The 27684-nt window shown below is 31.8% G+C and overlaps 1 protein-coding gene across 3 annotated transcripts; it reads left to right on the top strand.

Moving 5' to 3' along the window:
* The first annotated feature begins 309 nt into the window (after window positions 1-309).
* On the top strand, window positions 310-24833 carry LOC145266593 (putative ATP-dependent RNA helicase DDX5). Of its 3 annotated transcripts, none has more exons than XM_080122443.1 (13): window positions 310-665; window positions 11363-11549; window positions 13449-13545; window positions 13670-13803; window positions 14083-14148; window positions 14590-14731; window positions 14846-15006; window positions 15778-15950; window positions 16163-16273; window positions 17301-17362; window positions 17942-18001; window positions 20894-21130; window positions 22101-24833. In XM_080122443.1, exons 1-13 carry the CDS (start codon window positions 616-618, stop codon window positions 22862-22864), a joined length of 2244 nt encoding a protein of 747 aa, XP_079978569.1. In that variant the 5' UTR covers window positions 310-615; the 3' UTR covers window positions 22865-24833. The 3 variants fall into 3 exon arrangements, with proteins under 3 accessions (XP_079978569.1, XP_079978570.1, XP_079978568.1); XM_080122444.1 differs by lacking the exon at window positions 310-665 and adding an exon at window positions 2378-2605; XM_080122442.1 differs by lacking the exon at window positions 310-665 and adding an exon at window positions 3861-4010.
* The last annotated feature ends 2851 nt before the right edge of the window (window positions 24834-27684 follow it).

Here is a 27684-nt window from a genome sequence, read left to right as displayed (position 1 = left end):
TTAGTTTCGAATTTTTTTTGGATAATTTTTGATAACTTTTTTGTAATTTTTAACCAGCAACCTTCCGCCTGAAAAAATAGTTCTGAACTGATTCATTTTAACATCAATTGTTCAAATTTAATCAATTTTAATCGAGAAAGAAAGATATATTTTATTGAATCTTTTCAAAGTTATTTTTTTCGTAGTTATTTTGTTCGTTTTAGTGTACGATTTCTGTCGATTGCTGTAGTCTTTTGATGACGTAGTTGCGTGTAGGAATTTCGGGTGTTATTCGGCTTTTGCTTTGTCGGCTCCGGGTGCGTTTTTCCCAGACAGTGAGCAACTTCCACCACTGATCGAGAAATCCACAGAAAAAAAAAAAAAAAAAATACGAAAGAACCCCCCCAAAATATCGGGTAAAAAAAAAAAAAAAAATAATCTCCAACTTATCGTCCTCAATACTCAAAAAAAAAAACAAACAAATTATATATATACTAAATTATATATAATTACATTAATATAAAGGACTGAAACGAAAACCAGTAGTTTGTTGCTCACTGCAAAGAAAGCACAGGCTGAAATAGATTTCATATTTAATAATATATAAGTAATTTCTTAAAAGATAAAATAAAAAAAATGTCTAGAAGAGAAAGATCGTATGATTCGGGCAGAGCCGACAGAAAAGGGTAATGTATTTATTTTCCCTATTAAAAGAATTTTTATTATTTACTGTATAATATATTTTAGATCTACATCTAAACGCCTTTTTTTGTGTGTGTAGAGAAAAAAAAAATGTTCTAATCTTAATCTGTTTTTATTTCAGCATCATAAAATTTATTTAAATGCTTTTTATATATATATATATATATATATATATATCGATCATTTTAAGGAGCTAGAATAATTAAAGTGAACACCCTTAAAGGAATAATATTAATGTTTATATATATATATATATATATATATATATATATATATATATATATATATATATATATATATATATATATATATATATTAATTCCAATTTCTGTGATATTGTTAAAATATTTTATACGGGGTTTAAAGCTCGTTTTAGCCCCCTTCCCCTTGGTTATAATTTTTAGAGAAAAATGTATACACGAGGTTCGAATGGTCTGACTTTTTTTTTTTTTTAAATGCTCATATAATAACCGGTTCCATATACACTGCTAAATTTGGAAAATTGATAATTAATATACTGAATACTTAATGTTTTTGTTATGTTTATTTTTATTATTCAGTTGATTGAGCTAAATATTTTGGTTAGTCATTGCATGTCGATTTAATTTTTAATATTTGGTTCTTCGTCTAGGGATAGATTTTTCAGGGGTTTTTTTTTTTTTTCATTAACATTTATTTTATATTTTTTTCTATAAGCAATGGCGAAGAAATTCATCCAAAACTATTAATTAATCCCAATAATCTTACCTAATTAACTGTACGGTGATTTCATGTTCTTAAATATAAATTTAATTTTTGTGCTAGTGCACTTACTGATCCGCGCTATTTTTTTAAATCGTATTTCCAAATTTAATTAAAGTTTTATGGGTTTTTTATTTAATTGTAAGGTTCAAGTATAGAATAGGTACAAAACACCCTCCCCATGTTAAGAATGGCTTTTTAAATAACATTCTTATTTCAGCACGGATCAATAAGTGCACTAGTACCTTAATTTCATCTCAATATTTTACATTTTCAAAGAATTAAATGTTTCATGTATAATATATGTACACAGGAAAGTAAAATATTAAATTGTCAAATGTTGGTTTTCAAATGCATTTTTTCTTTATATATTTAATAATATTTAGTCTTCACTTTTCATTTATATATATATATATATATATATATATTATATATAATTTTAATCTCAAATTAGTAACAAGTTCCTGTCTAAAAATAGTTCTTTTTGGTTTAAGGATGTCGTCCATTTTGTTTTAATTGCATACCAATTTCACATGTCTCTAACCATACATCTTAAATTTTATTTTTTATGCTTATGATTTTTTAAATAATTTAGAAATTAGTGTGCTTTTAAAAAAAATAATAAAAATTAGGAAGTAAACTACAAACGATTTACAAATTCTCCAAAATGTCTGCTTCAAATACGAATAATTCTGTCCATTTTGTTAAAAAAAAAAAAAATTCTTATTTTATATATTTTAATTTAATATAGTTATACTTTTAACGCTAATATAAAATTAAATGTGTCTAAAAAAAATCTAATTAACAAGTTCTCGCGAAAAAATAGTTCTTTAGTTAGTAATGTCCTCCATTTTGTTTTATTGATCACGTGATCGACTCCTGCTGGTGTTTTGCATCTAATTTGCATAATTTATGCAAATGAGATTTAAGGAAGACGAAACGATTTTTTTTTATCATTCCATCAAGTCAGGCAGTTGCGGCCATACTTATTCTAAAAATATTATCCATTTAATATTTATTTGAAAAAGAAAATATTTATACTTTGTTTATTGTATATTAATTCTTAATATATATTACTACAAAATATTTAATTTTATATTTATATATATTTAAAAAAATATATCTAAATTTTAATGTCCGCAAATGTTCTAGGCTTAGCACGATTTTCTACAATGTTTTCAAGGTTCGTAAAAAAAAAAAGTACTTATATATGTTAATATTTAAAGTTTAAAAAATATTAAAACTTATTTCCATATTTTTCCTCTTATAGATTTCAAAGAAAATATTCATTGCCGATTCCGATTTTTAACCCCCCTTAAAAACTTTTTTTTTTTTTCATTTTTAGTTTAAAAAAAAAATCGCCCTAATTTAAACTTTAAATGTATTTCTAAATTTTGTAGTTGAAGTAATTTATTTGCTGATTCTACAAAAGCGTTTATTCTACGTCGTTATTTTTCTTACGACGCGTTTGATTTTGAAATAATTGTAAATTATTTGCTTTTGCGAATAAATTTACAAACGGACTATATATATATATAATATATATATATATATATATATATATCCATCCCTCCCGTCTTCATGAAAAAAAAACCTTGTTGATTTTATGACGTAGATATATGAAAGGAAAAAAATGGCTACCAAGTCGTATTTCAGATTTATTTTAGATTTTATTTCTTGGTAATATTTTACACGTGATAATTTCAATAATAAAAACTATTTTCATTTCTTTTAACGGAACCTTTTACAAAAATTCAGAATATTGACTTTTCACGTGAAGATTTTAGCATGTCGAGTAGACGGTTACGCCTACATAAGATTTTAAAAAGAAAAAAATTGTTTACTGTGGAGAAAAAAAAATGAATGTCGCTATAAAATTTAAATATTTAAAAAAAAAAAATTACCCTTTTTCAAATTTGAGTACCTTTAGGAAATATTGTAATCTCTAAAATTCATCCTAAAATAAAATATATATTTAAATACGTTTTGATTATATAATGATTGATTAAAAATGTCTACGCCTGCTGGGCGTTTTTCTTATATTTATTTTTTATTATTTCTACTTACTGTTAGTATAAATATAAAAGATTTTGTTACAACTTTTCATATTTTCTTATTTTAATTAAATGTTAATTGTTTTTTATGGTGTTAATTTTTTAAATTGAGTCATTCATTTTTTTTTTTTTTTTTTTTTTTTTTTTCATGAAGAGTGACTTTCTCTTTCCCTCCTACTCTCTCTTTGTGTTACTCTTCCTTTGGCCACTCCTTCCTACTTTTCAATACCTCCTACTACTACTACTACTACTACTACAAGTAACCGAAATAATTATGAATGACGAAACTTTTTCATTTACTCTCTCTCATACAACTTACCTCTCTATATCTCGTACTACTATATCTCTATCTCATATTGTACCCACCCTCCCTCTATCTGATAATACAATATCTCTCTCTCCTGAAAGTCTTACTCTCTTTCTAATTCGTCTATCTTCTCTGTTCAACATGACCTTGTCGGTCTTACGGACATCCTTGTTAATTTCCAGAAAATGTCCGGTCAATCTCTTCAACCAATCGCCTCTTCTACAAAAGTATTTGATCAAATTCCTTTATTTTTTTAGACGTGTTTTTTTTTTGTTTTTATTTTATTTTGATATTTTTCAATCTGTATAAGCAAGATTTTTTTTTTTTTTTTTTTTTTTTTTTTTCGTCCGATTCTTTTAAAATATAATTTATTTTAAGATATAATGCAACATCTCAAACTAATCGCCTTTGCTGGTAAATTTAAAACTATTTAAATAATTTGGCTTAGTATCTCCCCCTCTTAGATCTGGATTTTGTCAATTATTAAAACTATTAAAAAAAAAAAAGTATGATGCTAGTGCACTTAATGATCCGCGCTATTTTTTAAATCGTAGTTCCAAGTTTAAAGTTTTTTTTTTTTTTTTTTTTCAATTGTAAGGTTAAAGTATAAATAGTTACAAAACACCCTCCTCCTCTCTCCATGTTAAGGATGGCTTTTTAAATAATAACCTTATTTCAGCACGGATCAATAAGTGCACTAGTACCAAAAGAATACGATCATTTTCAATATCTAAATAATTGTGCTTCTCCACGAGGATGAAGTCAGACAAGTTCATTTTTAATATTGGTAACCCCCCCCCCCCCCAAAAAAAAAAAAAAATCCTACAAAAATCGTCTATTCCAGATGGAAGCAAATTGAACTCTATCTAGGAAAATTTCTATTCAGGACGGAAGACACTGGACTTTGTTTGCAAATATATATAAAATCAGAATTATAATTTAAATTTTCGGTCAAATAAGACACAAGGTCATCAAAAGTGGAGGAGATTGGTCATTCTTTGTCTATTGTACTGTTTGTTGGTCACGAAAAAAATATCCCAGATTTGTTAAATTATTTACAACATAAATTTATCTATCGGTTTTATGGATTTTTTTTTTCTTTTTCACGTGTGCATTTTAACATCCGATAAATTTAGAAAGCCATTCTTAGCCGGTGTGCTTTGTTCAAGTTTTGCATGCCTTTATTTCCGTTTTTTGCTTACTGTTCTGCTTCACTATGAATTCCTTCGTTCGCAAGTTAAAAAATATTTTCTGAAAAGCAGTCAATTTTAAAACTGGTCAGAATAGACTTTTCCAGGGCATTCATTGTGAAGCAGAATAGTCAGCAGAAAACAAATTTATGCGAAACTTGAAATAAAGACTTTGAAAACTCTTCTTGCTGTTATAAAATCAGAAGAATTTATCGTGATGTCATAATACACGTGTGTGTGTTTTTTTTCTCTTGTTTTATCGTCAGCGGAGTGGAGTACCAACTAAAGATTTCAAAAGTTTTGTTAATGTTCTGTTTTAAACGAATATCACATTTAAAATTGTGAACAAGTTTTTAATAGGATTTTTATCAAATGTATTCCATATTTTCGCTGGTTTCTATGTTGGTTTTTGTGTGCGATAAAGGTCTTTAGTAAAAACTAATTGTCGGCGACAATTTTAAATGTGATGTTTGTCCAAAACAGACCGGAATACCTTAAAAATAAAATAAAACTTTTTATAGGTAAGTCTTTAGTTGGTTCTCTAGTGCACATTGGCTTTTTTTCTTAAATGTATACATGGTAAAAGTGCACCCAGAAACCTCGTAAAAATTTTATAAAAAAACCTGCTCTTTAAACTATCGAGACTCTGAATATTCTTTATTACTGAAAAATTGAAATTTAATTTAAATTTGAGCGAAAAAAATTAAGTCACGTGGTCCAAACAAGGGAAGTAAATCTTGATTTCTATTTAATCCCAATTTAAATAGAAAGTACTTGTTTAGTTTAATCAAGACATTGTACGTACCCGTTATGGAATTAGGTTCGCAGAAAAAATTTCACTTATTTTTATTTTATTTTTCTTCAAAGGAAAATTAAATTTCGTCAATGTCAAGTGCCAACCCCCCCCCACCCCCACCCAAAAAAAAAAAACTTTAAAATGACCGTTTTTATGGGGGTTTCGGTGGTGCTAAAAACGAATATCACATTTACATTTGGAGCAGATAAAGTAGTTTTCATGATGAAGAAATTACTTTTTCAAAAAGTGGGGGATCACTTTCCTATATAAATTTGACGTAAAATGAGCACCCACTTTCTGGCCGCCTAGTAATTTCTTCATATAAACAAATTAAACTGATATTGGGGGGGGGGGGAACCAGCGCTTTTTTAATTTTTTTTCTTTCATCTCATAATTTAGGATTAGGATGCTAATAATTATGCTGTCAGTCAGTTAATCGATTCTTCTGCTTTAATGGTTAATGTCGGCACGTTACTTACGGAAATTAGGTTAATTAAACTACAGAAGCATCTGCTAAAAACTATACAAGTTCTATGATTTGAATACTCACCTAAAAAAAACGAACGAAAAACAAAAGTATATTTTTGTAAACCGTTCGTGTAAGCTTACTGACAGCATTATTAGCGTCCTAATTTATGAAAAATGAACGAATCTCTTAGTAAAAAAAAAAAAAAACAGCGCCGGTTTTCGGCGGGTGCTGAAAACTAATATCAGTTAAATTTGTTTTATATGAATAAATTACTAGGTTAGAAAGTGGTGCTCATTTTACGTTAAATTTGTCACGGTGTTTGTATAATAATACCGGAAAGTGATCCCCCACTTTTTGAAAGAAATTTCTTCATATCATGAAAGCTACTTATCTGCCCCACATTTAAATACGGTGGTCATTTTAAAGTTTTTGGAGTTGGAAAGAAACTTAACATTGACTAATTTTAATGAAATCGATTTTCTCGCGGCCATCTTGTCTGTTTCACGGCCGGAGGGGTGAGGGTGCCTTTAAACATAAAAGGGTGAATAAAGGACAATATGAAAAACGGGTTAAAAAAAGGGGCAGCAACTATGTAAAATAAGTGGAAGAAAAAAAAAACAAATATTTATCTAGGTATTTTTTGTCTGTCCCTGTTTCAAAATCTCGTCAAAGTTTAAACTTTAAGCGGTGATTATTGGAGTTATCTCCCATGGCCGGGATACGATCGATTTCGTAAAAAACAAATTTTTTAACTTTAATACAATTTTTGTTCAATATTTTGATTTTTGTATATCTTGATTTAAATTAAATAAAAAAAATGTAACTAAAAATATTTAAAATGTTTCCGCATGTGACTTACATTGAATCACCTCCAAAAAATGATTTCTGAAAAGTTTGAGATTTTTTCAAATATTTTTTTCTTGTAAATATTCCGAATTAGTGATTCTTGAATTGAAAAAAAATACTTGATCAAATTCCGTAATTTTATTAATATTTCATCTTTGTTTAATGACTGATAATTTTTATTTTCTTGCCTTTTTAATTATCGTTTTTGGCATGCAATTCAGAACTTGCACCGATTTTTCTTAATATTAAGTGACCGTAGTGTATTAACTCTAGTAGGAAATTATTATCGGTTCTCCTGGACTTTTTGTCTCCCAATTTTTCATCACGTGATTACGGTGTAGCGTAGCGAGAATAAAGTAAACCATTCATGGTGCTTTAGCTGAAAAATAAACCAGTTATTTTTAGAAGAGTGGGGGGGGGGTATTTACGGTATTTAAAAAATTACATTATTTGCACTTTTGTTACCGTTCGTTGGAAAATAATTTTACTCGCTTTTTTAAAAAAAAATTTGGTACTGGTCGCGATTAGAGTTCCCTGCCGAACACCCTAAAAAAACACTGACTTCTCCCTTAGTTGCCATAGTAACTAAACGATCATGAATTTTTATCGACTTTGTTTTACTGTTTATGAATATTGAAATAAGACATTACTACACATTTATTAATATCTCACTTTTAATCACTTTTATCGACTTTTTCTTTTCTTTTTTAAATAGCATTTTCTTTTTAAATGACTACGTTTTAACTTTACAATTGAATAAAAAAAATTAAACTTTAATTAAGCTTTGAAATACGATTTAAAATATAGCGCGGATCATAAGTGCACTAGCACCCATTTTTTTTTATTAATAAATGTTTAGTAATTATTTTTCTTTTAATATTCATAAACAGTAAAAACGTAGTCATTTAAAAAAGAAAAAAAAAAGTGATTAAAAGTGAAATATTATTAGATGTGTAGTAATGTCTTTTATTTCAATATTCATAAACAGTAAAACAAAGTCGATAAAAATTGATGAACGTTTAGTTACTATGGCAACTAAGGGAGAAGTCAGTGTTTTTTTAGGGTGTTCGGCAGGGAACTCTAATCGCGACCAGTACCAAAGTTTTTTTTCTTTGTCTTTGAATTGAGTGCATTCGGATTTGAAATGTTTTGCGTTAGATAAGAAAATTTGGTAAATGTTACCTTACCCTATACCAGAACACAGACCATTCTAATTTGATTTTTGAAGGGTATTCGAGGTCGCTGACAACGAATCTGATAATCAAACCCGCCGCAAATTTACCGTTTACATGGTATGAACCCCATGACTCATTTTTGTTTGTGTTTTTGTTATTTGAGGGTCTCTTTTTTTTTCTCTCTTCTTGAAAATTCCATTACTACCACTTGGCCTTTTGGTCAAGATCAAAGTGTAGTATCTGTTCTTCAGATGCTGCACTTCATTTTCTTGTTCTCTTTCGATGGAGGAGAAATCCTTCACGGCTGAGACAATTTTTATTTTTCTACCTTTTCTCCACGTTAAAAAAACGACCCTGGTGTCTAACTCTGTCCCGTGGGGAGGCATAGTAAATAGGTACTCTAATGTATTTGTTAGTTAGAAGCAAAAAAAAAAAAAAATACGAAAGCATGTGCTCTATCCCAACCATCATCAATGGACCTAAGGTAATCTCGTCAGCATCAGACAAAGCCAAACTCTTTCTCAAGAACTTTGCAGCTAATTCTATCCTATGTGACCAAGGCCGTCAACACCCTCGTATTTCCCCCCTGTATCAGAAAACACGCTATGCAACATAAATATCTGTGCTTGATGTTGCAAAGCTAATCAAAAACCTTGATTCCAGTTATAGTCATGAAAAAGATTCAAACGGAACTAGCTCCCATACAAAGCTGTTAAAGCGTTGTCTTAAGGAGAATTGCTTCCCAACACTCTGGAAAACCTTAGTATGTCCTGTATTTAAGAATTCAGGTGATCGGTCATTTCCCTCTCGGTACAGATCAATAAGTCTCCTATGCGTCATGAGTAAGTTGCTGGAATCTGTTGAATAGAGAAGTAGTCAACCACCTCAGCAAAAATAACTTCCTCAGTGACATGTAATATGGTTTCCGTTCAGCTAGATCTACAGTTCTATCTCATAGAATTAGCGAATCTTTCGACGGAGGCTTCCTTTCTAGGCAATTGCCCTTGACCTTTCAAAGGCCTTTGATGGGGTATGGCATAAAGGTTTACTTCACAAGATCTCCAGCTATAGCATAGCTGGAAATGTCTTAATTATTAAATCATTTCTCTCTGATAGGGTCATAAGAGTAGTGGTGGATGGGCAGAAATTAATGCTGGAGTCCCTCAAGGGTCCATCCTGCGCCCAACTCTTCTACATCAATGATCTCCCAAATCACATCCAAAGATCATTTGTAGACATTTATGCTAATGACACTACCATCTATGGCAACACACTGAAGGCCGTAAATGACCAAGTTCTCTCTGATCTTGATTGTACAATGGGGAAAAAGGCGGCTGGTTACTTTTAATGCATCTAAACCAAGCTTCTATCTTTACATCAACATTCTGATCCCCATCTGGCATCAATTGAAATGAATGGCTCTCGTCTTGGAGAGGCTCCATGTTTTAACAAGCTTTTGAACCTGACCTTTACTCCTAAATCTGAAATGGAAGACGTACATCAAATCTGTTGCCAAGGTTGCTGGAAAAATGGTTGGATCCTTCTACTGCTGTATTAAATTTCCCTGCTGATGCAATTATAAGTCAGGTATGTCCAAGGATAGTACTGTTGCCACATCTGGGCAGGAGGGGCTAGAAGCAGCTTATCCTGTCTTGACATAGTTCAAAATGCCCTTTTCGCTTCCCTGCAACCCCTTTCCCACGGAAGAGATGTTGCGAGCCTGTCTCTGCTTTATCATTATTTTAATGGCAAGTGCTCATCTGAGCTGCAATCTATGGTTCCTCGCTTGCCAAATTTTCACATAAAACACTCGATTAGCTGAAACCACTATCAATAATTCTCCCCACTCTTTATCTGTGCTTAAACCAAAACATAGATTCCATGAACAAAGCTTCTTTCTTAGAACTGCGCGCCTGTGGAACTTTTGTTTGCCTGCTTTCCAGCTGACTACAATTTTGTAGTCTTCAAGTCCAATGTAACAAAAATTCTTGATATACCGTTCTCTTTAATTCCACTACCATCGATTACTGAATCATCTTATTAACCCATATCCTTGAGTGGCCTCTGGGCCATGATAAACAGTGCCTTTTTGTAAAAAAAAAAAAAAAAAAAAAAAAAAAAATATTGATTTTTCTATCCTTTTATAAATTAATTTATTGTAATTAAGTTTGATTTCCAGTTAAATTTTAAAACATTCTGTAAAATAGATTTGCAACAATAAAAAAAAAATGAAATTTTTGGAAAAGGAAAATGGATTTAGTTTTATACTTTGTACATTCAACCATAAATATAAATGGTGTGATCTTTAAAAACAAAAGTACAACTCATTGATAGTTAATTTAGTTTTCATTTTTTATTTTTTTTATTTTATTTATTTTTTTTTTTAGTTAAAATTATGAAAATAAAACTATTCTGAGCAATGTTGGGTTTTAATTGAAAAATATAGTTTTACTTTTAACATACTGATCAAACGTGCATCACATAATTATCAAAGAAGTTTATATTTAAAAATAGCGTTGCTGCCAGCAGTGTGACGTCATAAAGAATTGGCGGTTGCTTTATGATGTCATCTACTGTGCATGGTGATTAATGTTTTTTTTCTTTTTATACAGGAATAACCACTTATAAAGGCCCGGAGGGTTAATGGGTATACATTGGTCAATGTGATTATCGCATAGTAGACATAAGTAGTGGGAGTTTTGTAAATAGGATTACTTAGGGGGACGGTTCATTAAGAAATTGTTTACATTGGACTTGAAGACAATCGGATTGTAGTCATCTGGAAAGCAGGTAATCGGAAGAGTTCCACAAGCGTGCAGTTCTAAAAAAGAAGCCTTGTCCATGGAATCTACGTTTAGGTTTAGGCACAGATGAAGAGTATGGGAAACTATTGATAGTGGTTTTGTCTAGACAAATGTTTTTCGTGAAAGTTTGGTGAGGGGTGGGGGAAACCTATCTCCCTTTAGTTTTTTTACTGTAAGAAAAAGAATCCCCGTTTAATAATGCTTGTTTTTATACTGAAAATGTTTAAATCTTTGTTGGATAATTTTGAATTTTCTATTCAATTTTTTTTCACAATGTTATGAATACTTTTGTCCTTCAGTTTAACACGTGGTGGTGTTGGCATGCGGTTTGGTGGCCGAGGTAGCATGGGAGGCCCTGGTGGTCGTCTCAACAAAAACAGCCAACCAGGAGAAAGGCTGAGAAAACCAAGATGGGATTTGCAACGACTCCCAAAATTTGAAAAGAATTTCTACAGAGAACACATTAATGTCACAAATAGATCCATGGTAAGTCATCTGCTGCTTATGTAGACTTTTTATTTGTATCAACTTTGTGATAAAAATATCAAGCGTAGAAATTTGGAATTCAAATAAAAACTATTTTCTGGGTAGACTTTCACCATTCTTTTTAAATGGAGAGAGTTTTGTTGCACACGTCTGCCAAATTTGACAAGCATTTTAGCTCTGTTAGGAAAGAATACATCAAGTTTGCATATCAACCCGAAAGAACTGGTAAAAATTTGATTTATGATATTCCGAAATTAAATAATACATTTATAAAGAATTGTCCTTATCTGCTTCAAATTTTAATGATTTGTGAAAAAAAACGTACTTAAATGATCTGAAAAATTTTGTTCACATTACTCGATTTGATTAAAAAAGAATTGCATTTTTGTTTGAACTAAAAAATATAAAAAAATAAAAATTTAGTTTAATGTTAATTGGTGAAAATATCTAATTTTGCTTTTATGAACAAAAACAGAAATTAATCGGTAAATTATACCATTCACTCTGAACCACTTTTGTTGATATTGAGGATATGCTATAAAAGATGGCTTGATGGTATAAAGAATAACACCTTATTTTGTTAAGTTTTAAAAAGAAAATCTTTAAAACAAAAGGTTCAAGTACTTCTGACATTTTTAATACACACACATTATCCACTTCTATACGATTTCATTACCATTTGCTTTAAATTGACGCCCGATTGTTGTCAAAATAACAAAATGTAATCTCTAAAGAATTAGACAGAAGCTGCACCTACTCAGCAACTCTATTCTAATCAGCTGTACAAAAAAGAGAAATACAACCCGCATATCAAACCTGTGGTGTTTGAAAGTCTACCTGATGAAAATAATTGCAGCTCTTGTAAGAGAAGCCAAAAATACAAATTTTCCGGAACTTATAAAAATGTTTATTTTTCTGTAGACTTTATAGACCCTGCTTTTCTCTTTTTATTGTATCTGTTTATTAAATTCCAAGTACAGAATAGTTTCTCCATGTAATTTCATCAAAACTACAAAAGTACTCAATAGTCATTTGATGACCCCTCGAATTCCAATCTGAAAACATTTTATTTTATATTTACTCAAGTGTTCAAAAACAAAATTAAGTACTGAAAATAGAAAATGAAATTCATAATGCATTTTGAATATTAAAATATAAAATTATTTATTGATAGTTTTTTATTTACATTCAATAACTTTATTGATTAGGACTAACAAAATCAGCTTTAGAACAATTTAATAATCAAACAATATCAAAAAAATGGAAATAATTTTTGCTTTTATGTTATTCTTAAAGTGGTTACTACTTTTAATTGACAATGTTTAAAAGCAAAAGTATTTTTGTACTGCTAAATTACCAAAACAAAAATGGTTATAAAGAATTTCAGAAACCAGACTGGCACTCACCCTAGGCAGATTGAACAGGCTTCCTCAGGAGGAGGAAATTTCATGGTGGTATGAAATTCACAAACAGTCACCAGTCCCATGTATATCTCCCGTAGGTTTTTGCTGCTTTTTCTGGGAGGCGTCAACATCCTATATATAATGCTTATTATTTCTAGATGGTCACCCATATGGTACCTACCAGGCTAAATGTTGCTTAACCATTGATCAAACAAGAACTAGTGTGTCAACATGATTATAACATGTATTTCTGAAAGTTTAAAATCTGATTTTTATTTTGTACTCCATTTATATTGACCATCCAAATGTTAAACGTTTGTAATTTCAAAGTAAACCATTATTTTCATAAATTAAAACGGATTGTTTGCATGTGTATATATATATATATATATATATATATATATATATATATATATATATATATATGTGTGTGTATATATATAAACAATGTGGATTCTATGCACCTTTACTAATTAGACATGTTTAATTGTTACAGGAAGAAATTCAGGACTTCCTCAATACACATGACACAACAATTCGTGGTAGAAATACACCAAAAGCCATATTTTCATTTGAGGAAGCCGGTTATCCAGGTAAGGCAACCAACATTGTTTCTCTTTTTGATTTTTCTCAAATATTTAAATCTTAAGAAATATATTTAATATTGTGTTTTATCTTAAATTTGTATTTTAAATGTTTTTTATGTATAATTTCCAGATTATGTAATGGCTGGTATTTCAAAATGTGGTTTCTCTGACCCGACACCAATACAGTCTGTAGGTTGGCCCATTGCTCTCTCAGGGAGAGATATTGTAGGAATTGCTAGGACCGGCTCAGGAAAAACATTAGGTGTAAGTCATACATTTAACTTTTTTTTTTTTTTAAATTTTTTTTTTCTGCATGTGTAATTTTAAAATTTTAAATGAATAATTCTAAATTAACAATTTTGAATTTTACAAGATCTTTTAGAAATCTGTGCTGAAACTATACAAAAACATTTTTTTTTTTTTTTTTTTTTTTTTTTTTTTTACATTTAAATAATTTTTTTTCTTAGAATATTTTGAACCTTTTTACTGTAAAAAAAAAAAATTCTGTTAAATATTACAAATGTCTTCCCATTTTCATTACAGTTTCTTCTCCCTGCAATAGTGCATATAAATCATCAACCATATTTAGAACGAGGTGATGGACCAATTGTAAGTTTTTTTTTTTTTTACCTTTCGATGTTATAGTAGATTTCATAGTAGATTAGCTGCATTCGTTGACGATTCATTTTTATTCAGTTGTGAATACGAAAAGCTTTCAAAAGAACATGGCTTCAGTATTCGATTAAATATGAGTGATTCCTCTTTTTATCATAATTGAAACATTCCCTATTACCAATTGTTTTGGGTGGAAAAACTAGCAAAGTACATTTAATGGTGTCAATAACATAGTACAACGATAATTAAAAAGAAAAATGGCTAGTTAGAATCAAATTTTTATATGTTGGCTTAAATGTTATCTAGGTCCATCTTATTTTGATTTCAATTGGACCAAAGATAGTCAAATAATCTTAGTTTCATTTAATGAATTTATACACACGTAAATATTATTAAAAATATCTCTAAAGTACTTACATGTTTTGTCTTTTTCAGTGTCTTGTTCTTGTGCCAACTAGAGAACTTGCACAGCAAGTGCAGGAAGTTGCAATAGAATTTGGAAGACATTCCAAAGTGCGTAACTGTTGTGTTTATGGTGGCGCTCCCAAAGGACCCCAGATCAGAGATTTAGAAAGAGGTGAGCAATCGATTCTCATGAGTTACGTTGAATGAAAACTTGTATTACATTGATTATTTTTTGGCATTGCACATCAACTCGAAAAATATAATCACATCTAATGTTATTTTTAAGGTGCTGAAATTTGTATTGCTACTCCTGGCCGGCTTATAGACTTCTTGGAAGCTGGCAAGACGAATTTACGCCGAACGACGTATCTAGTCATGGATGAAGCTGATCGTATGCTGGACATGGGATTTGAACCTCAGATTAGAAAAATAATGGAACAAGTTCGGGTAAGTGTGCGCTTTGTCATTAGTTTTAATTGTATGTGTGCGCTTTGTCATTAGTTTTAATTGTATGTGTGCGCTTTTTGTCATTAGTTTTAATTGTATGTGTGCGCTTTTTGTCATTAGTTTTAATTGTATGTGTGCGCTTTTTGTCATTAGTTTTAATTGTATGTGTGCGCTTTTTGTCATTAGTTTTAATTGTATGTGTGCGCTTTTTGTCATTAGTTTTAATTGTATGTGTGCGCTTTTTGTCATTAGTTTTAATTGTATGTGTGCGCTTTGTCATTAGTTTTAATTGTATGTGTGCGCTTTGTCATTAGTTTTAATTGTATGTGTGCGCTTTGTCATTAGTTTTAATTGTATGTGTGCGCTTTTTGTCATTAGTTTTAATTGTATGTGTGCGCTTTTTGTCATTAGTTTTAATTGTATGTGTGCGCTTTGTCATTAGTTTTAATTGTATGTGTGCGCTTTGTCATTAGTTTTAATTGTATGTGTGCGCTTTTTGTCATTAGTTTTAATTGTATGTGTGCGCTTTGTCATTAGTTTTAATTGTATGTGTGCGCTTTGTCATTAGTTTTAATTGTATGTGTGCGCTTTGTCATTAGTTTTAATTGTATGTGTGCGCTTTGTCATTAGTTTTAATTGTAATGCTTAGAAATGAAATATTCAATTAAACAAGAGAAAAGTAACACCTTGCGTTGTGAAATTTTATAATTTGGATTTTTTTAAAGTTTGAATTCTAATCTTTTTTCCTCTGTATTGTGCGTCATTTTACAGCCGGATCGTCAAGTCCTTATGTGGAGTGCAACATGGCCAAAAGAAGTGCGATCGTTAGCAGAAGAATTTCTTAAAGACTACATACAGATCAATATTGGTGCTTTGCAGCTCAGTGCGAATCACAACATTTTACAGATCATTGACGTTTGCAATGAATCTGAAAAGGACCACAAGTAAGTTGATTCCTCTCCATTTTTTCGTATTCTATAAAACAATATTTCATGATCACTTTCCCTTGAAGGCTTTATATTAGTGTTGCTGTCATTAGGAAGAGGATGTTTCTGTATTAGTTTCTATGAATGGAGGCGGGTTATATTATTAATGGTGATTCTTTTTTGTGTATATAAATATAACCTATAAATTTTTTTTTTTTTTTTTTTTTCAGACTTGTAAAATTACTTGAGGAAATAATGAATGAAAAAGAAAACAAGACTCTTGTGTTTGTAGAAACAAAAAGGCGAGCTGATGAATTACAGCGACGAATGAAACGAGACGGGTAAGCCATTTTGTTTTTCAAACTAAAAATCTGTTAACAAACTGACTCTTTAATCTAACGCTATATTTGTATTTTTATAAGATGTTACAGCAAAATCCAACACTTGACAAAAGTTGTATTTGGCAGCAGGTATCTTTCAATGTAACTGCTGCAACTATCTCCATATTGGCAGCCTTCAGACGATTAACCACATTGTAAGCATGCTTATTGGTTTTGGCCTCAATCGTGCTCCCTAAAAGAAACGGGTTGTATCGGTTGAGGAGGGCAGCCACAGGTGGAGCAACCAACAGCCACGCCTGGATTGTTTTGGTCGTGTGTAGGGGTGAGGTCCTGCTGAAAGACGGAGGGGACATTCAACCGTGATCTTGTCAATCCACGTTTTTCACACTCTGGTAGATCTAGGTAATGACTCTCAGAGCATTTTTAAAGGAAGAACAGGCATAAGCTCCCTCACTTTCCCCTAACTGGAGATTATGCTAAGAACTATGATAGAGAAGAGAAACTTTGTATAGTTTAAAACAAGAACCTCCTCAGTGTTTTTTGCAGATTTTCCTGCTGGTCAAAATTATTTTCATCAGGAGACCCTTGGCATCCCTGCAGACCTATACTTGAGTTCTTTCAACAAAGCCGCTACCTTAACTTCTTGAAGACATTCTTGATGAGTGTGCAGTAACTCATGTTCTCTTTAGTCATCCGGCAGATTGGCAACTTATGGCGGCCCATGAAAAACTTTTCCGTAATTAAACAAGTCGCTCACCTTTCTCTTGCCTCTCAACCACACAATATTAATGTCTTTTAGCTTTTAGTGGTTGTTGTTTCTTTAATTATGCTATCGTAAGTACACACGTAAACTAGATGACATGAGTTTTCACTTGGATAAGAATATCATGTAGAAGCAAAGATTATTTTTAATTATACCAGAATCATAATTTATGAATTGTGTACGAATGCCTTTTTCTGTTGAGAAATCAAAAACAAATCTGTTGTCGCAATTTCTAACCCCCCCCTTTTTTTTTTTTTTTTTTAGTTGGCCTGTAATGGCGATTCATGGTGATAAATCACAGCCAGAACGAGATTGGGTCCTTAGTGGTAAGTAAAAAAATTTTTTAGTCCTCATTTGCCTTTTATATATTAGATTATTTTACATTTTAATATTTTTGATAAGCATTTTAATTTTGATGCAAATATAAAGAAAAGTGTCACAATTGTATGTGTGATTGCATTTTTTGTTGTTTCAGTTGTTAATCTTACAAATCGTGTGCATTCAAATCAGTAGTTGAGTTTTGTATATAATACCTTTCTAAAGGTTTGTATATAATACCTTTCTAAAGGTTTGTATATAATACCTTTCTAAAGGTTTGTATATAATACCTTTCTAAAGGTTTGTATATAATACCTTTCTAAAGGTTTGTATATAATACCTTTCTAAAGGTTTGTATATAATACCTTTCTAAAGGTTTGTATATAATACCTTTCTAAAGGGGGTCGGTCATTCATCTCTATAATTATTTCTTTACTAAACCGATTAAAGATGAAAAAATTAAGTGTGCTTTCTAGACGTGTAATTATCAATTTAAATGCTGTAAATTTTCAAAAGCTGTTTATTTCATTGTGTTAATTTTTCTTTTTTTTTTTTTTTTTTTTTTTTTTTTTTTTTCCTCTCCCCAGAATTCCGAACTGGGCGTATACCAATCATGATTGCTACAGATGTTGCATCCCGAGGTTTAGGTTTGTATTTGATGAAAACGCTTTCTTTGCTGTTTAGATTTAAGTTTTTTACTTTTCATAAAATATTTTATTCTGATCTTTTATTAGTTCATAATCGAAAGTCAATTGCACTCAACTTATTGCAGTGTTTTAATAGAATTAACTTTGAAAAAAAAAAAAAAAAATGATTAAATTTTAAATTAGTTTTTATTTTCATTAAATTGATTAAAATGCATCAATTTTTGAAGTTAATCTCAAAATAGTTGAATGTGTAAGATGTAATTTGTTGAATCGAGTGTGAGTGAAGTCGATTTTTAAGATGTGTAACTTTCTCTTCTGCTTTAATGTCGCAGTAATAAGTTCTAAGTCTCTTTTGGCAGGGGATCGTTAAAGGTTACTGATGCAGGCTGAACCGGCATGACTACTCTCAAGAGCTGCGGGGAAAATGAGACTTTTCCTCTTCAGTTGTTGACATCCAGAAAACAAAAATACTCTCGATACTACGTATGTTAGTGTGCTGACCAAAAAAAAAAAAAAAATTTTTTTTTTTTTTTTCCTTTTAACTTTTTTTTTTCTTTTTTTTTTTTCCCCCCCTTCCTAAACCTGGCTTGAGGAAAAGAGGTGGTGATATTTTTTCTTCTTCCCCTGGAGAATAACATTGGCCTTCTCAAGATAATGCCACACCCGAGACCAGTTTGGGTGTCTTGGACTTTACATTGCTGAGGCTTGAACTCGACAGGAAAAGAGAAAACAGCTGCAAGATGGAAAAAGAAAAAAGAAAGAAAAAAACATGACATATTGAACGGGATGGGTTGCATTTCTTTTCCTTTTTTTTTTTTTTTAATGAGAAGGGAACCAATCTAAGCTTGGAAAGGATGAGAAATGCTTAAGATAGACGATGTTGGGAGTAGGAGTTCACCACTCACAATCTGGTAAGCTGTAATAGTGTTGCTATAATGTCTGGAAACACCTTGGATCAAAAAGAGGGTGGGAGATCAATCCTGAAAATTGCAGTGATTTTTTTTTTTTTTTTTTCTATCCATTTGTTACCTCTACTCCCAATCCACCTGCCTTTATTTTTACCTACAAACTCTACAACCCCCTACAAAGCAAACGTAACTTTTTTATATATATATATATATATATATATATATACACATCCCAAATTAGAATAATTTTGAAAAATCCTGAGTGATAACTTATATAGCCAGTGTGTTTTTCAGTTTAATTTCCTAACATAACTTTGTAAATGGAACATCGCTGGTTTCTTGTCATTTTCTTTCTCTCACTCCCATTTTGACAATTTTTCCTTTTCTCTTAAATGATTAGGCTAGACTTTTTTTGAACAGTAGCAGTCTTTTAATCTAAAACTATAAATTAGAACCATTTTCCCTGTCGAATAACTGTATTTTCATGTGATTTTTTTTTTTTTTATGACTCTAAGCAGACCCCACCCTTTACCTCTCAACTTTTTCAATTTCTGCCTAATGTTTGTACTAATTTAAAAAATTTTTTTCCTTTTTTTCTCCCCTCCTAAACCTGGCTTAATTTACTTTTAATTTTTACATTTTATTGCGCTGTTTAAAATGGAAAAATTAATTTTCTAAATTCTTCTTGGTGCTGTGTTGGTTTTTGATAAAAACTTTCTTTACTGAGAAATTTAAATATTCTTTTAATCTTGAACCAACCTACTTTTCATTTTCAACCAATAATTGCATCGTCTCTATCAAGTTAAACAAATTCTTTTTGTGACAAATTGGTGACATCCAATTTTGGATCGTTTTGGTTTGAACTTAAGACTTCCTGTTGGTAAAAATTGTCTATCTCTACTTCTACCTTGTCGATGGTGTTTCCTGATTCGTAGCAACACGCAATGTCATGTGTTTTTTAGCTTGGAAAAAAAAAACTGCAGCCACCTTCCTCCTCACTCCGAAAAAGCACAAGGACTTCTCAGCATTGCAGCCCGTCGCTCACTGGATGCTAAGAAGTTGAGAGATTTTTTTGTTGGACAATTTGTCTCGTCCTTCCTACTCGTTTCCCACTCTCAATTGTCCTGCTGGAGTCATGTCGGAAACCTGCCAGCAAATGAGGGACCGTTACTGTTTTTTTAAAAAAGCAACAAAAAAAACACTGCACATGGGACTTTGTTTCCTCGCTGAACGGTGTCTTGTCGTTGAACTTCTTCTAAAAGCTTAGTAGTCTGTCTGCACAATGGAGTGTGAGCGAAATGACAAAGTGCCCCGCAACTGGCCGGCCTGCCCCCCATTCCCTGGCAGTACGTATTGTTAGCCTGGAGCCGTCGCCACCGCAGCCCCTGTCAGCTCACAAAAACTGTTGCCTAGTCGCCACACAGTTGTTTCAATGCTAGAACTTGGTGTTACTGTTAACAGCAAAGCAGTCATGAGGAGAGAGAGAGAGCAAAGTACGAAAAAAACACACACACCCACCAGCCGGATGCATGCTCCCTCTTTCAATTGGTTGCTAGCCTGCACGTCCAGGTACATTTTATAAGTTGGGGACAGGAACTAAACACCCTGGGGTTACAGGTAAGAAAGAGAGCACCCTTTTTGTTGAAGATCGACAAAAGTGAAACTGAAGAGGATGGATGACCATTGAAGGTAAGTAACTATTTTTCTTACCCAGGGTAAGCTCTTGGCCCTAACTAAGACGAAACGTCTATTTAAAAAAAAAAAAATTAACTTAAAAACAAAAAAGAAACCCGGACTTTTCTAAACTCAATCAAGCTTGTGGGAGTGTGCATTCTTGTTGGTTTCCATGTTTTAATGCTGCCTAGAGATAATGGATGCCTTCTCATTTCAGACTCCAGGTAAATCATCCCTTCGTCTTACTAATATTTTGCCTTTCTCTTTGTTATGGGGGTTTTCCTTGCAATGCCCTGTAACAATTTTACAGATGTGGATGATATAAAATTTGTGATAAACTTTGACTACCCTGCCACCTCAGAGGACTATGTTCACCGTATTGGTCGAACTGCTCGAAGCAACAATACTGGCACTGCGTACACTTTCTTCACTCCTGCCAATATGAAGCAGGCAGTGGACTTAATGTCTGTCCTTAAAGAAGCTAACCAGGCCATCAACCCTAAACTCACACAACTGGCAGAGAGTGCCAGAGGAATATTTGGAAAAGGTAATTTATGTATTCCTGTTTGTTTGTTTTTTTTTTTTTTTGTTTTTTTTTCTATTTCACTTGAAACTTAAGTGTGTCTTGCATAATTAGTAAAGGTGCCAAGTTGAAAGTGATAAAATAAATTCTTCTTCGATCTCTCATTTTCTCTATAGAATGTGGGATTTGCAAGGACGATACATTTGTTTCTTGAGCAATGATTTTTTTTTTTTTTTTTTCCCCCACTATTTATTGCTAATATATTTAAACATTGTTAAACATAAGCTCATGCTTAATTATACCTTTTTTTTTTTTTTTTGTTAAAATCATTTTTATATGTATTACACACGGTTTCTCCGTCACTGGGTGCTATCAAATCTGGCTATCTAAAAGATACTTTGTTTCTGACCTAAAATGCATCAAACATGGATGGGTTTGGTTTTTTTTTTTGGGGGGGGGGGCTTTCCCATTGCCAAACTCCATGTTCTGCAAAGTTAAAAAAATTTCCTCTACAAACTCAAACACCATGAGTATTTGAAGATATAAAGAACTTAAAGCATAATTTTTTTCTAAAATGGATTCAGCATTAAATAACCTCTAAAAAGGTTGATATGTAAAACAACCACCATCTCCCAGTTTGCTGGTGACTCTTTTCTTGTTCAGTTCGACCAACGAAGCAAAATGGCTCTCCTATTTCAATCTTCAGTCAACCCTAACCATACACATTCCATAGACACGCATTTTAAAAACCCGTGCGGTAAAGCCAAAACGAACACATAGTCAATTCACAAGACATCACACAGAAAACCTTGGATATGAGATTTAAAAAAAAATGCAGGAGAGAACGCTATAACACTAAACAGCAAACCTTTTTAATTAAAAATTTTTACAATTTTTTCTTTCATAAATGTCATTTCTTGACTACTTCTCGGTTATATAATTACAAATGTTAAATTTAAACCTGAACAAAAACAATTTTTCTTTCTCTTTCTAGGTCGCAGTCGCTACAGAGGTGGCCGGGAAAGAGATAGTGGTCGCTTTGGTTCTAGTGGCAGCCGTGGCGATCGTGGAGGTGGTTCTCGTGGCAGCAGCTATGGTAGTGGTCGGGACCGTGGGGGTTCCTCTCGGGGTGGTTACGGTGGCTCTTCTGGGTCAGGATCATTTGGAAGTAGCCAGTCACGAGGTTCATTTGGGTCAGCTAAACCGGGCAGTACAGATCGAAACCGGTTTTCTGGTGGCAGCAGTTCTGGGGGTAATTACAATAATGTCGGAAGTTACGGATCTTCTCTTAATAAACCTGGCGGTTACGGTGGTGCTAACATGTATTCAAAACCAACATATAATAACAATTCTGCTAATGCTGTTACTGGTCCAAAGTCTGGCTACTCTACCCAGAATAGCTCCAGCTACCCTCCCCCAAATAATTCCCGACCTGTGCCACCAACTGGACAATATGGTTCTCAAAAGTCACAAAGTAATTCATATTCGATGAATGGTTATGGCAGTGCACCAGCTGCGCCCCCTGCCACGAGTTCGACCCCTGCCCAACAGAATGGTAATCCCTCTGCCGCTGGAAACGGTACACAGAACTTGCAAAACTTACAGAACATGGCTTATATGTACAGTCAATGGATGCAGAATCAACCCGGTGGAAACTCATCGCAGCAGCAGGCTCCTCCCCCTCCTCCTCCCCCACCAGGGAAATCAACCAACCCTCCACCTCCCCCACCCACAAGTTATAACTACCAATATCGTTAAGAGAGAAGACCAATCATCACTTAGGTTCCAATTGTTGTACATAGAAGATGCTGCAAAATATAAAACCGTCATTTCATTATTTTCACCAGCTGCATGTTTTTGTTTTTCATCAATTGGAGAAAATTAAAATGTTTCTCCAAAACCAACTTTTTCTCTCTTCCCCTTTAGTTTCATTCCATTTGTAATTTTGATTCTATGCATTTTTAGTGAGCAGGCCTCTTTATTTTTATCTTCATTATTTTTGGGGGGAAATGCACATCTTAGTGTATCTAACCATTTAATGTTTTTTGTTCTCTCCAGTCCTCTCGCTCCGTAACTGTACCATGGGAATGATCTTAGTTTTTCTCTTTCATTATAAACCTTGTAAAAAAAAAAAAAAAGTATTGCGAGAAATATTTAACTATTTGAAATGGACGTTTGAATTATAAGCTTAAAGAGAATTTGTCTTGTAGGATTTAAAAGATTTTTAGATAAATCAATTTTTAAGAAAGTTACTTAAAAATAAAAAATTGAAAGGTAAGTGAGTTTAGAAAGAAATTGGGTTTAGGTTTCCAAAATTGATAATGTGCCAAAAATTCTTAGATTTTTTTATTTTTTTTCCAAATGAATTTAAACTTATTGCATAAACTGAGAGCCAATTTTTATTTGAACTTTATTTCTCATCTTTGCGTATGGGCCAATCATCTTTTGAATTGTGCCTGTTTCTGCTTATTTTGTGTTGATGGCCACCAGATTGTGTAATCAAAAAGAAAAACTTGCCAAAAAGACATGGCCACCAAAAAAAATGGGGGTAAAGTTGTTCTATTACAGATTTAAAAAAATAAAAAAAAAAAAAAAAAAAAAATCAATTTTCCCATGGTACAAATCATTTACAGGGTGTCAGATGCTGTCACCGCAGGGGGTTTTTGGGAGGAGAGGGGATCTTTTTTTTCTCCCAATTAAGAGGACAGCCGGTGATTAATTTTCTCAGTTCTAACTTATATTATAAAAAAAAAAATTTTTTTTTTTTAACCTTTGAAGTTCAACTGGAAAAAACCATCATTCCACAAGTTTTTTGTGCAGCCAAATTGCTTTGGTCGGCCATATATTTCTCTTGTTTGCTGGCCTAGAGACAGTTTAGCTTAATGTTTGTTTAAAAAGGAAATGACACCACCCTGCTCCTGCAGTCACCGCCACATGCAGCAACTAATAATAGTGATGCAACAATTGGAGGGTCAGGGGTTGGGATTTTTAAGGTTTTTCTCTACCCCCACCTCTCTCCGTTAACTGCACAAGAAGATTTTTTAAAAGTGATACTACTGCTCTGTCTGGTAAGTAGAAGACTACAGTTTGGCCATGGGAGGGTGGGGGTGCTTCTCTATTTGTTGATTTCCAACTGCCTTGTATCCTCTCATTTAATAAATTTTGGTTTTAAACAATTTGTCATGAATAGTTATTTCTTGAAGGAAAATGTAACCCTTGTTTCCATTTTTTTTTTTTTCTTTTTTCTTTTGTTTTAACAATAATGAAAAATTGCTGTCCTTTCATTTTGTAAGGCTAACACATTAATAGATAAAAGTTGTCAGCTAAAATTGGAATATTTTCATTTCATTGTGATTGAATCAACTTGGAAAATAGGGTTGGGTCGTTTTCTTTAGGATTTCTAACCATTCAGTTATTGATACCAAAATTTAAATGTAAGAGTTCCAGTACCTCCCCTCCTTAAATGTCCACATTATGACCATGAATTACAACTAAAAAAAACAAAAAAACTTTGATTCTATAAATGGGAAACCTTTTAATGAACTTGAAGGGGGAAAAATGTGCACATTTTCATGGTTTGTCACAAGCTGAAAAAAAAAAAATTTGTAAATATATTTTGTACAAAAAGTCATCTCCTTATTTGAGTGTAAGAATTGTTGAAAAGTTTTTTATGTACTGTGCTTATTAGACAAATCAATAAAACGGAGATGAGTATTTTGTTAAAGTTTTTGTTGTTTTGTGTTTTTTTTTTTTTTGTTTTTCATTTACTGCAGAATAGAAAAAAATTTTATTGAAATTCTAACAAAACTAGTTAATGTTAAAAATTTTAATAATTTGAACAACTAATAATTGCATATATATAATCATTTTATGGTTATTTTTACTAAAACAATTTCCTTTTTGGCTTCCACTTCCTGTTTTGTGGATGGCATTATTACAGAGGAATAGTTCCTTCTGACTAATGCTTGCATGAATTTAATTTCAAAAGGCTTTACTTGAAAATAGTTTTTTTTGAATGGTTTATCTGTAATAAAATGTTATCAGAAAATATTTTTTAGTGATTGAAAAATTTATTTTCTCGGAGGTTTTGTGTAATGAAAATATTTTAAGTTTACATAAAGTCTTTATTTCAAATTTAGAAACGGAAAAACTTCCAAACTTGCAGATAAAATTAAAAAAAACTTAAAATTTCAAATCAATTACATCTTAATATTTCTTCTGCCATTAGCAATGATAAATTATTTAAAATTGAATCTTTTTTGAATGAATAAGAGGGATTATTTGAGAGCAGTAATTATGAATCCTCATCTCAAAAGTTCAGAAACACATTTTTTTTTTATTTCATTCATTCCAACAGTTTTATCCAGAAGTGTCATTGTATTTTTGACGTTACCAAATTGTACAAAGCGTTTCTAAACAGCTGGTCATTGTATTTTTAACGTTACCAAATTGTACAAAGCGTTTCTAAACAGCTTGTCATGTACTGATATTTGCAACCACTTTTTTTATATCTGGTTCCGGATTCGAACATCGCTAATAGTTATATAAAAAAAAAACAAAAAAAAACCTTTATTTTCAATTTAGCTTTAGCAGCTTGCATGCCAACACAATGTGTTTAAGATAACAAAATACCATGAAAAATTAGAATCTTAACTTGTGAAAACAAATTTAAAAAAACTATAGAGTTAATATACCCAGCGAAAAGTGCAGGATATAAGCAGTTGCACTTAGAGACGATCAGAATCTTTAAAAGATCTCTCGGTTGGAATGCATGACTGTCTTATATCCGGTAGGATCCGCTATCTCCAACAAAATGAGAAAGCATAAAACAATTATATTCTTCTCACATCCAAGATGGCTTACACAACAGTTAGATATCTTTTCAAATAAAACCTTTATTAACTTATGTAATAAAAGATCTTAATTATTAATGCCAAATTTAAAAAATATTGTGTGTGTGTGTATATATACACAACTATTTTATTAAAAAATTGCAAATTTATTTGGCATCTGTTTTTAATATTTTCTTCATGTAAACCATTGTGGACAAAAAAAAAAAAAAATACCCTAACCGTTTCACCTCAGCAGCTTATGATTTAAAAAAAAAAAAAAAAAAAAAAAAAAAAAGTCACTAGCAATTCAACAAACTTAATCTGCAAAGACCTAATGGCTGACTTTGATTACAACATATCATTTTGTGTGATTAAGATATTTCATAAGTTTTAGGTTTGGCTAAGTCGTTTTCAGTTCTTTTTAGTGAGAATGATTAAATTGAAAGAAAAATCCAATTAATGATTTAATGAAAATAACATTTTGTGTAAATTCGATTTTCAGGTAAGTTTAAAAAAAAAATTTATTTCATGATGAACAGGCACATTCTTTTATAAAGGTGTGTTCACACATCTGAAACTCCAACTTGAGTGCAGCAGAAAGACGTGACACAAGGTAGGTACCTAGGAAGAGTCAAGTCCGTGCCTCTAAAAGAGGAGCACTGACCTTTTAAAAATTGCACGGTTGACCTACTTAAGTCTTAAAGTTTTGACGGAATTATTTATAACTAGCAGGAAAACCTGATGTTGCTCATATTGGATGAGGATCTGTATTTCCATTGTCTTCCCCAGAAAATTTCATAAAAATATTTGTAATTTTATGCAGGGTGTACCCTCAAAGCAGCATTTGAGATTCTGGAACGTTTCCATTGTCTTATCTGATACGTTTTATGGAGATTCTGAGGTTGTTTTTTTTTTTTTTTTTTTTTTTTTTTTTTAGTCAATATGCAAATGTCATGCACAATGGCATTGTTATATATATATATATATGTGTGTGTGCTTCCGTCTCAATTATAATCACCGACCCCCAATGTTGTGTCATGAATGTCTTCTCTTCTGCCTGTGTCTGCACATTCTCATATTGGCAACTGCCAAAGGGACAAATACAGTTGCTCTCATAAGAAAATTTAATAAACCAAGAACACCAATAAGAAACTGAAATTTTGAAAAACTGAATTCGTATGTTATCCATCTACTGTGCTAGAAAATTATCCGCACCAGAGAGAATCTTAAGTCTTTACAATGCTAAAATTAGCTTGTGCATTATCGGTTCAACATCTGGTTCGGTGTATGTACCAGTCTTTCACTTTTAAAAATGGTCCAAGGCTCACGCACTGTCAGCCAAGCTCCAACCTATCTCGGCACATCCCCGTTTTACAAGTACTTTAATAGAATGTGCTCTGATGCACTCCTAGTACGTTTCCCCACGACTAACCCAACAAGCATCAAAATTCCACCCTTCACTATTAAGGTCTCTTCGATGCCAGAAAGTCTTTTCCTGTATTAGGAGATGTATATATTTTTAGTCTATTCTGCTTCTTTAAAAATGGTGCGTAGACATTTGAGACTTTTTTTTTTTTCTATGCACAATTTTATTTCATTAAAAGGATTGTTTTTGAAATTGCTCCAGACAAGGTGTGAAGCCACTTTATGTAAGGAGCTAACAAAAATAAAAGATTATTGCAACAGGAGATGCATATTAAAGGTACAAACTTGGCAGTTGTTGGCACAGCGAGCTGCATTATGATG

The sequence above is a fragment of the Euprymna scolopes genome, chromosome 41 (assembly GCF_053919585.1).
Source record: "Euprymna scolopes isolate OS-2025 chromosome 41, ASM5391958v1, whole genome shotgun sequence".
In the NCBI taxonomy this organism is placed as follows: Eukaryota; Metazoa; Mollusca; class Cephalopoda; order Sepiida; family Sepiolidae; genus Euprymna; species Euprymna scolopes.
This window is presented reverse-complemented; position numbering and strand designations above follow the sequence as displayed.

Bases quoted from the DNA above. Each gene is read 5' to 3' on its own strand.
- LOC145266593 (XM_080122442.1), top strand. From the start codon at position 3,925: ATGACCTTGTCGGTCTTACGGACATCCTTGTTAATTTCCAGAAAATGT. The intron at 14,732-14,845 runs GTGAGCAATCGA...GTTATTTTTAAG, and splicing joins GATCAGAGATTTAGAAAGAG to GTGCTGAAATTTGTATTGCT. The intron at 18,002-20,893 runs GTTTGTATTTGA...ACAATTTTACAG, and splicing joins TGTTGCATCCCGAGGTTTAG to ATGTGGATGATATAAAATTT.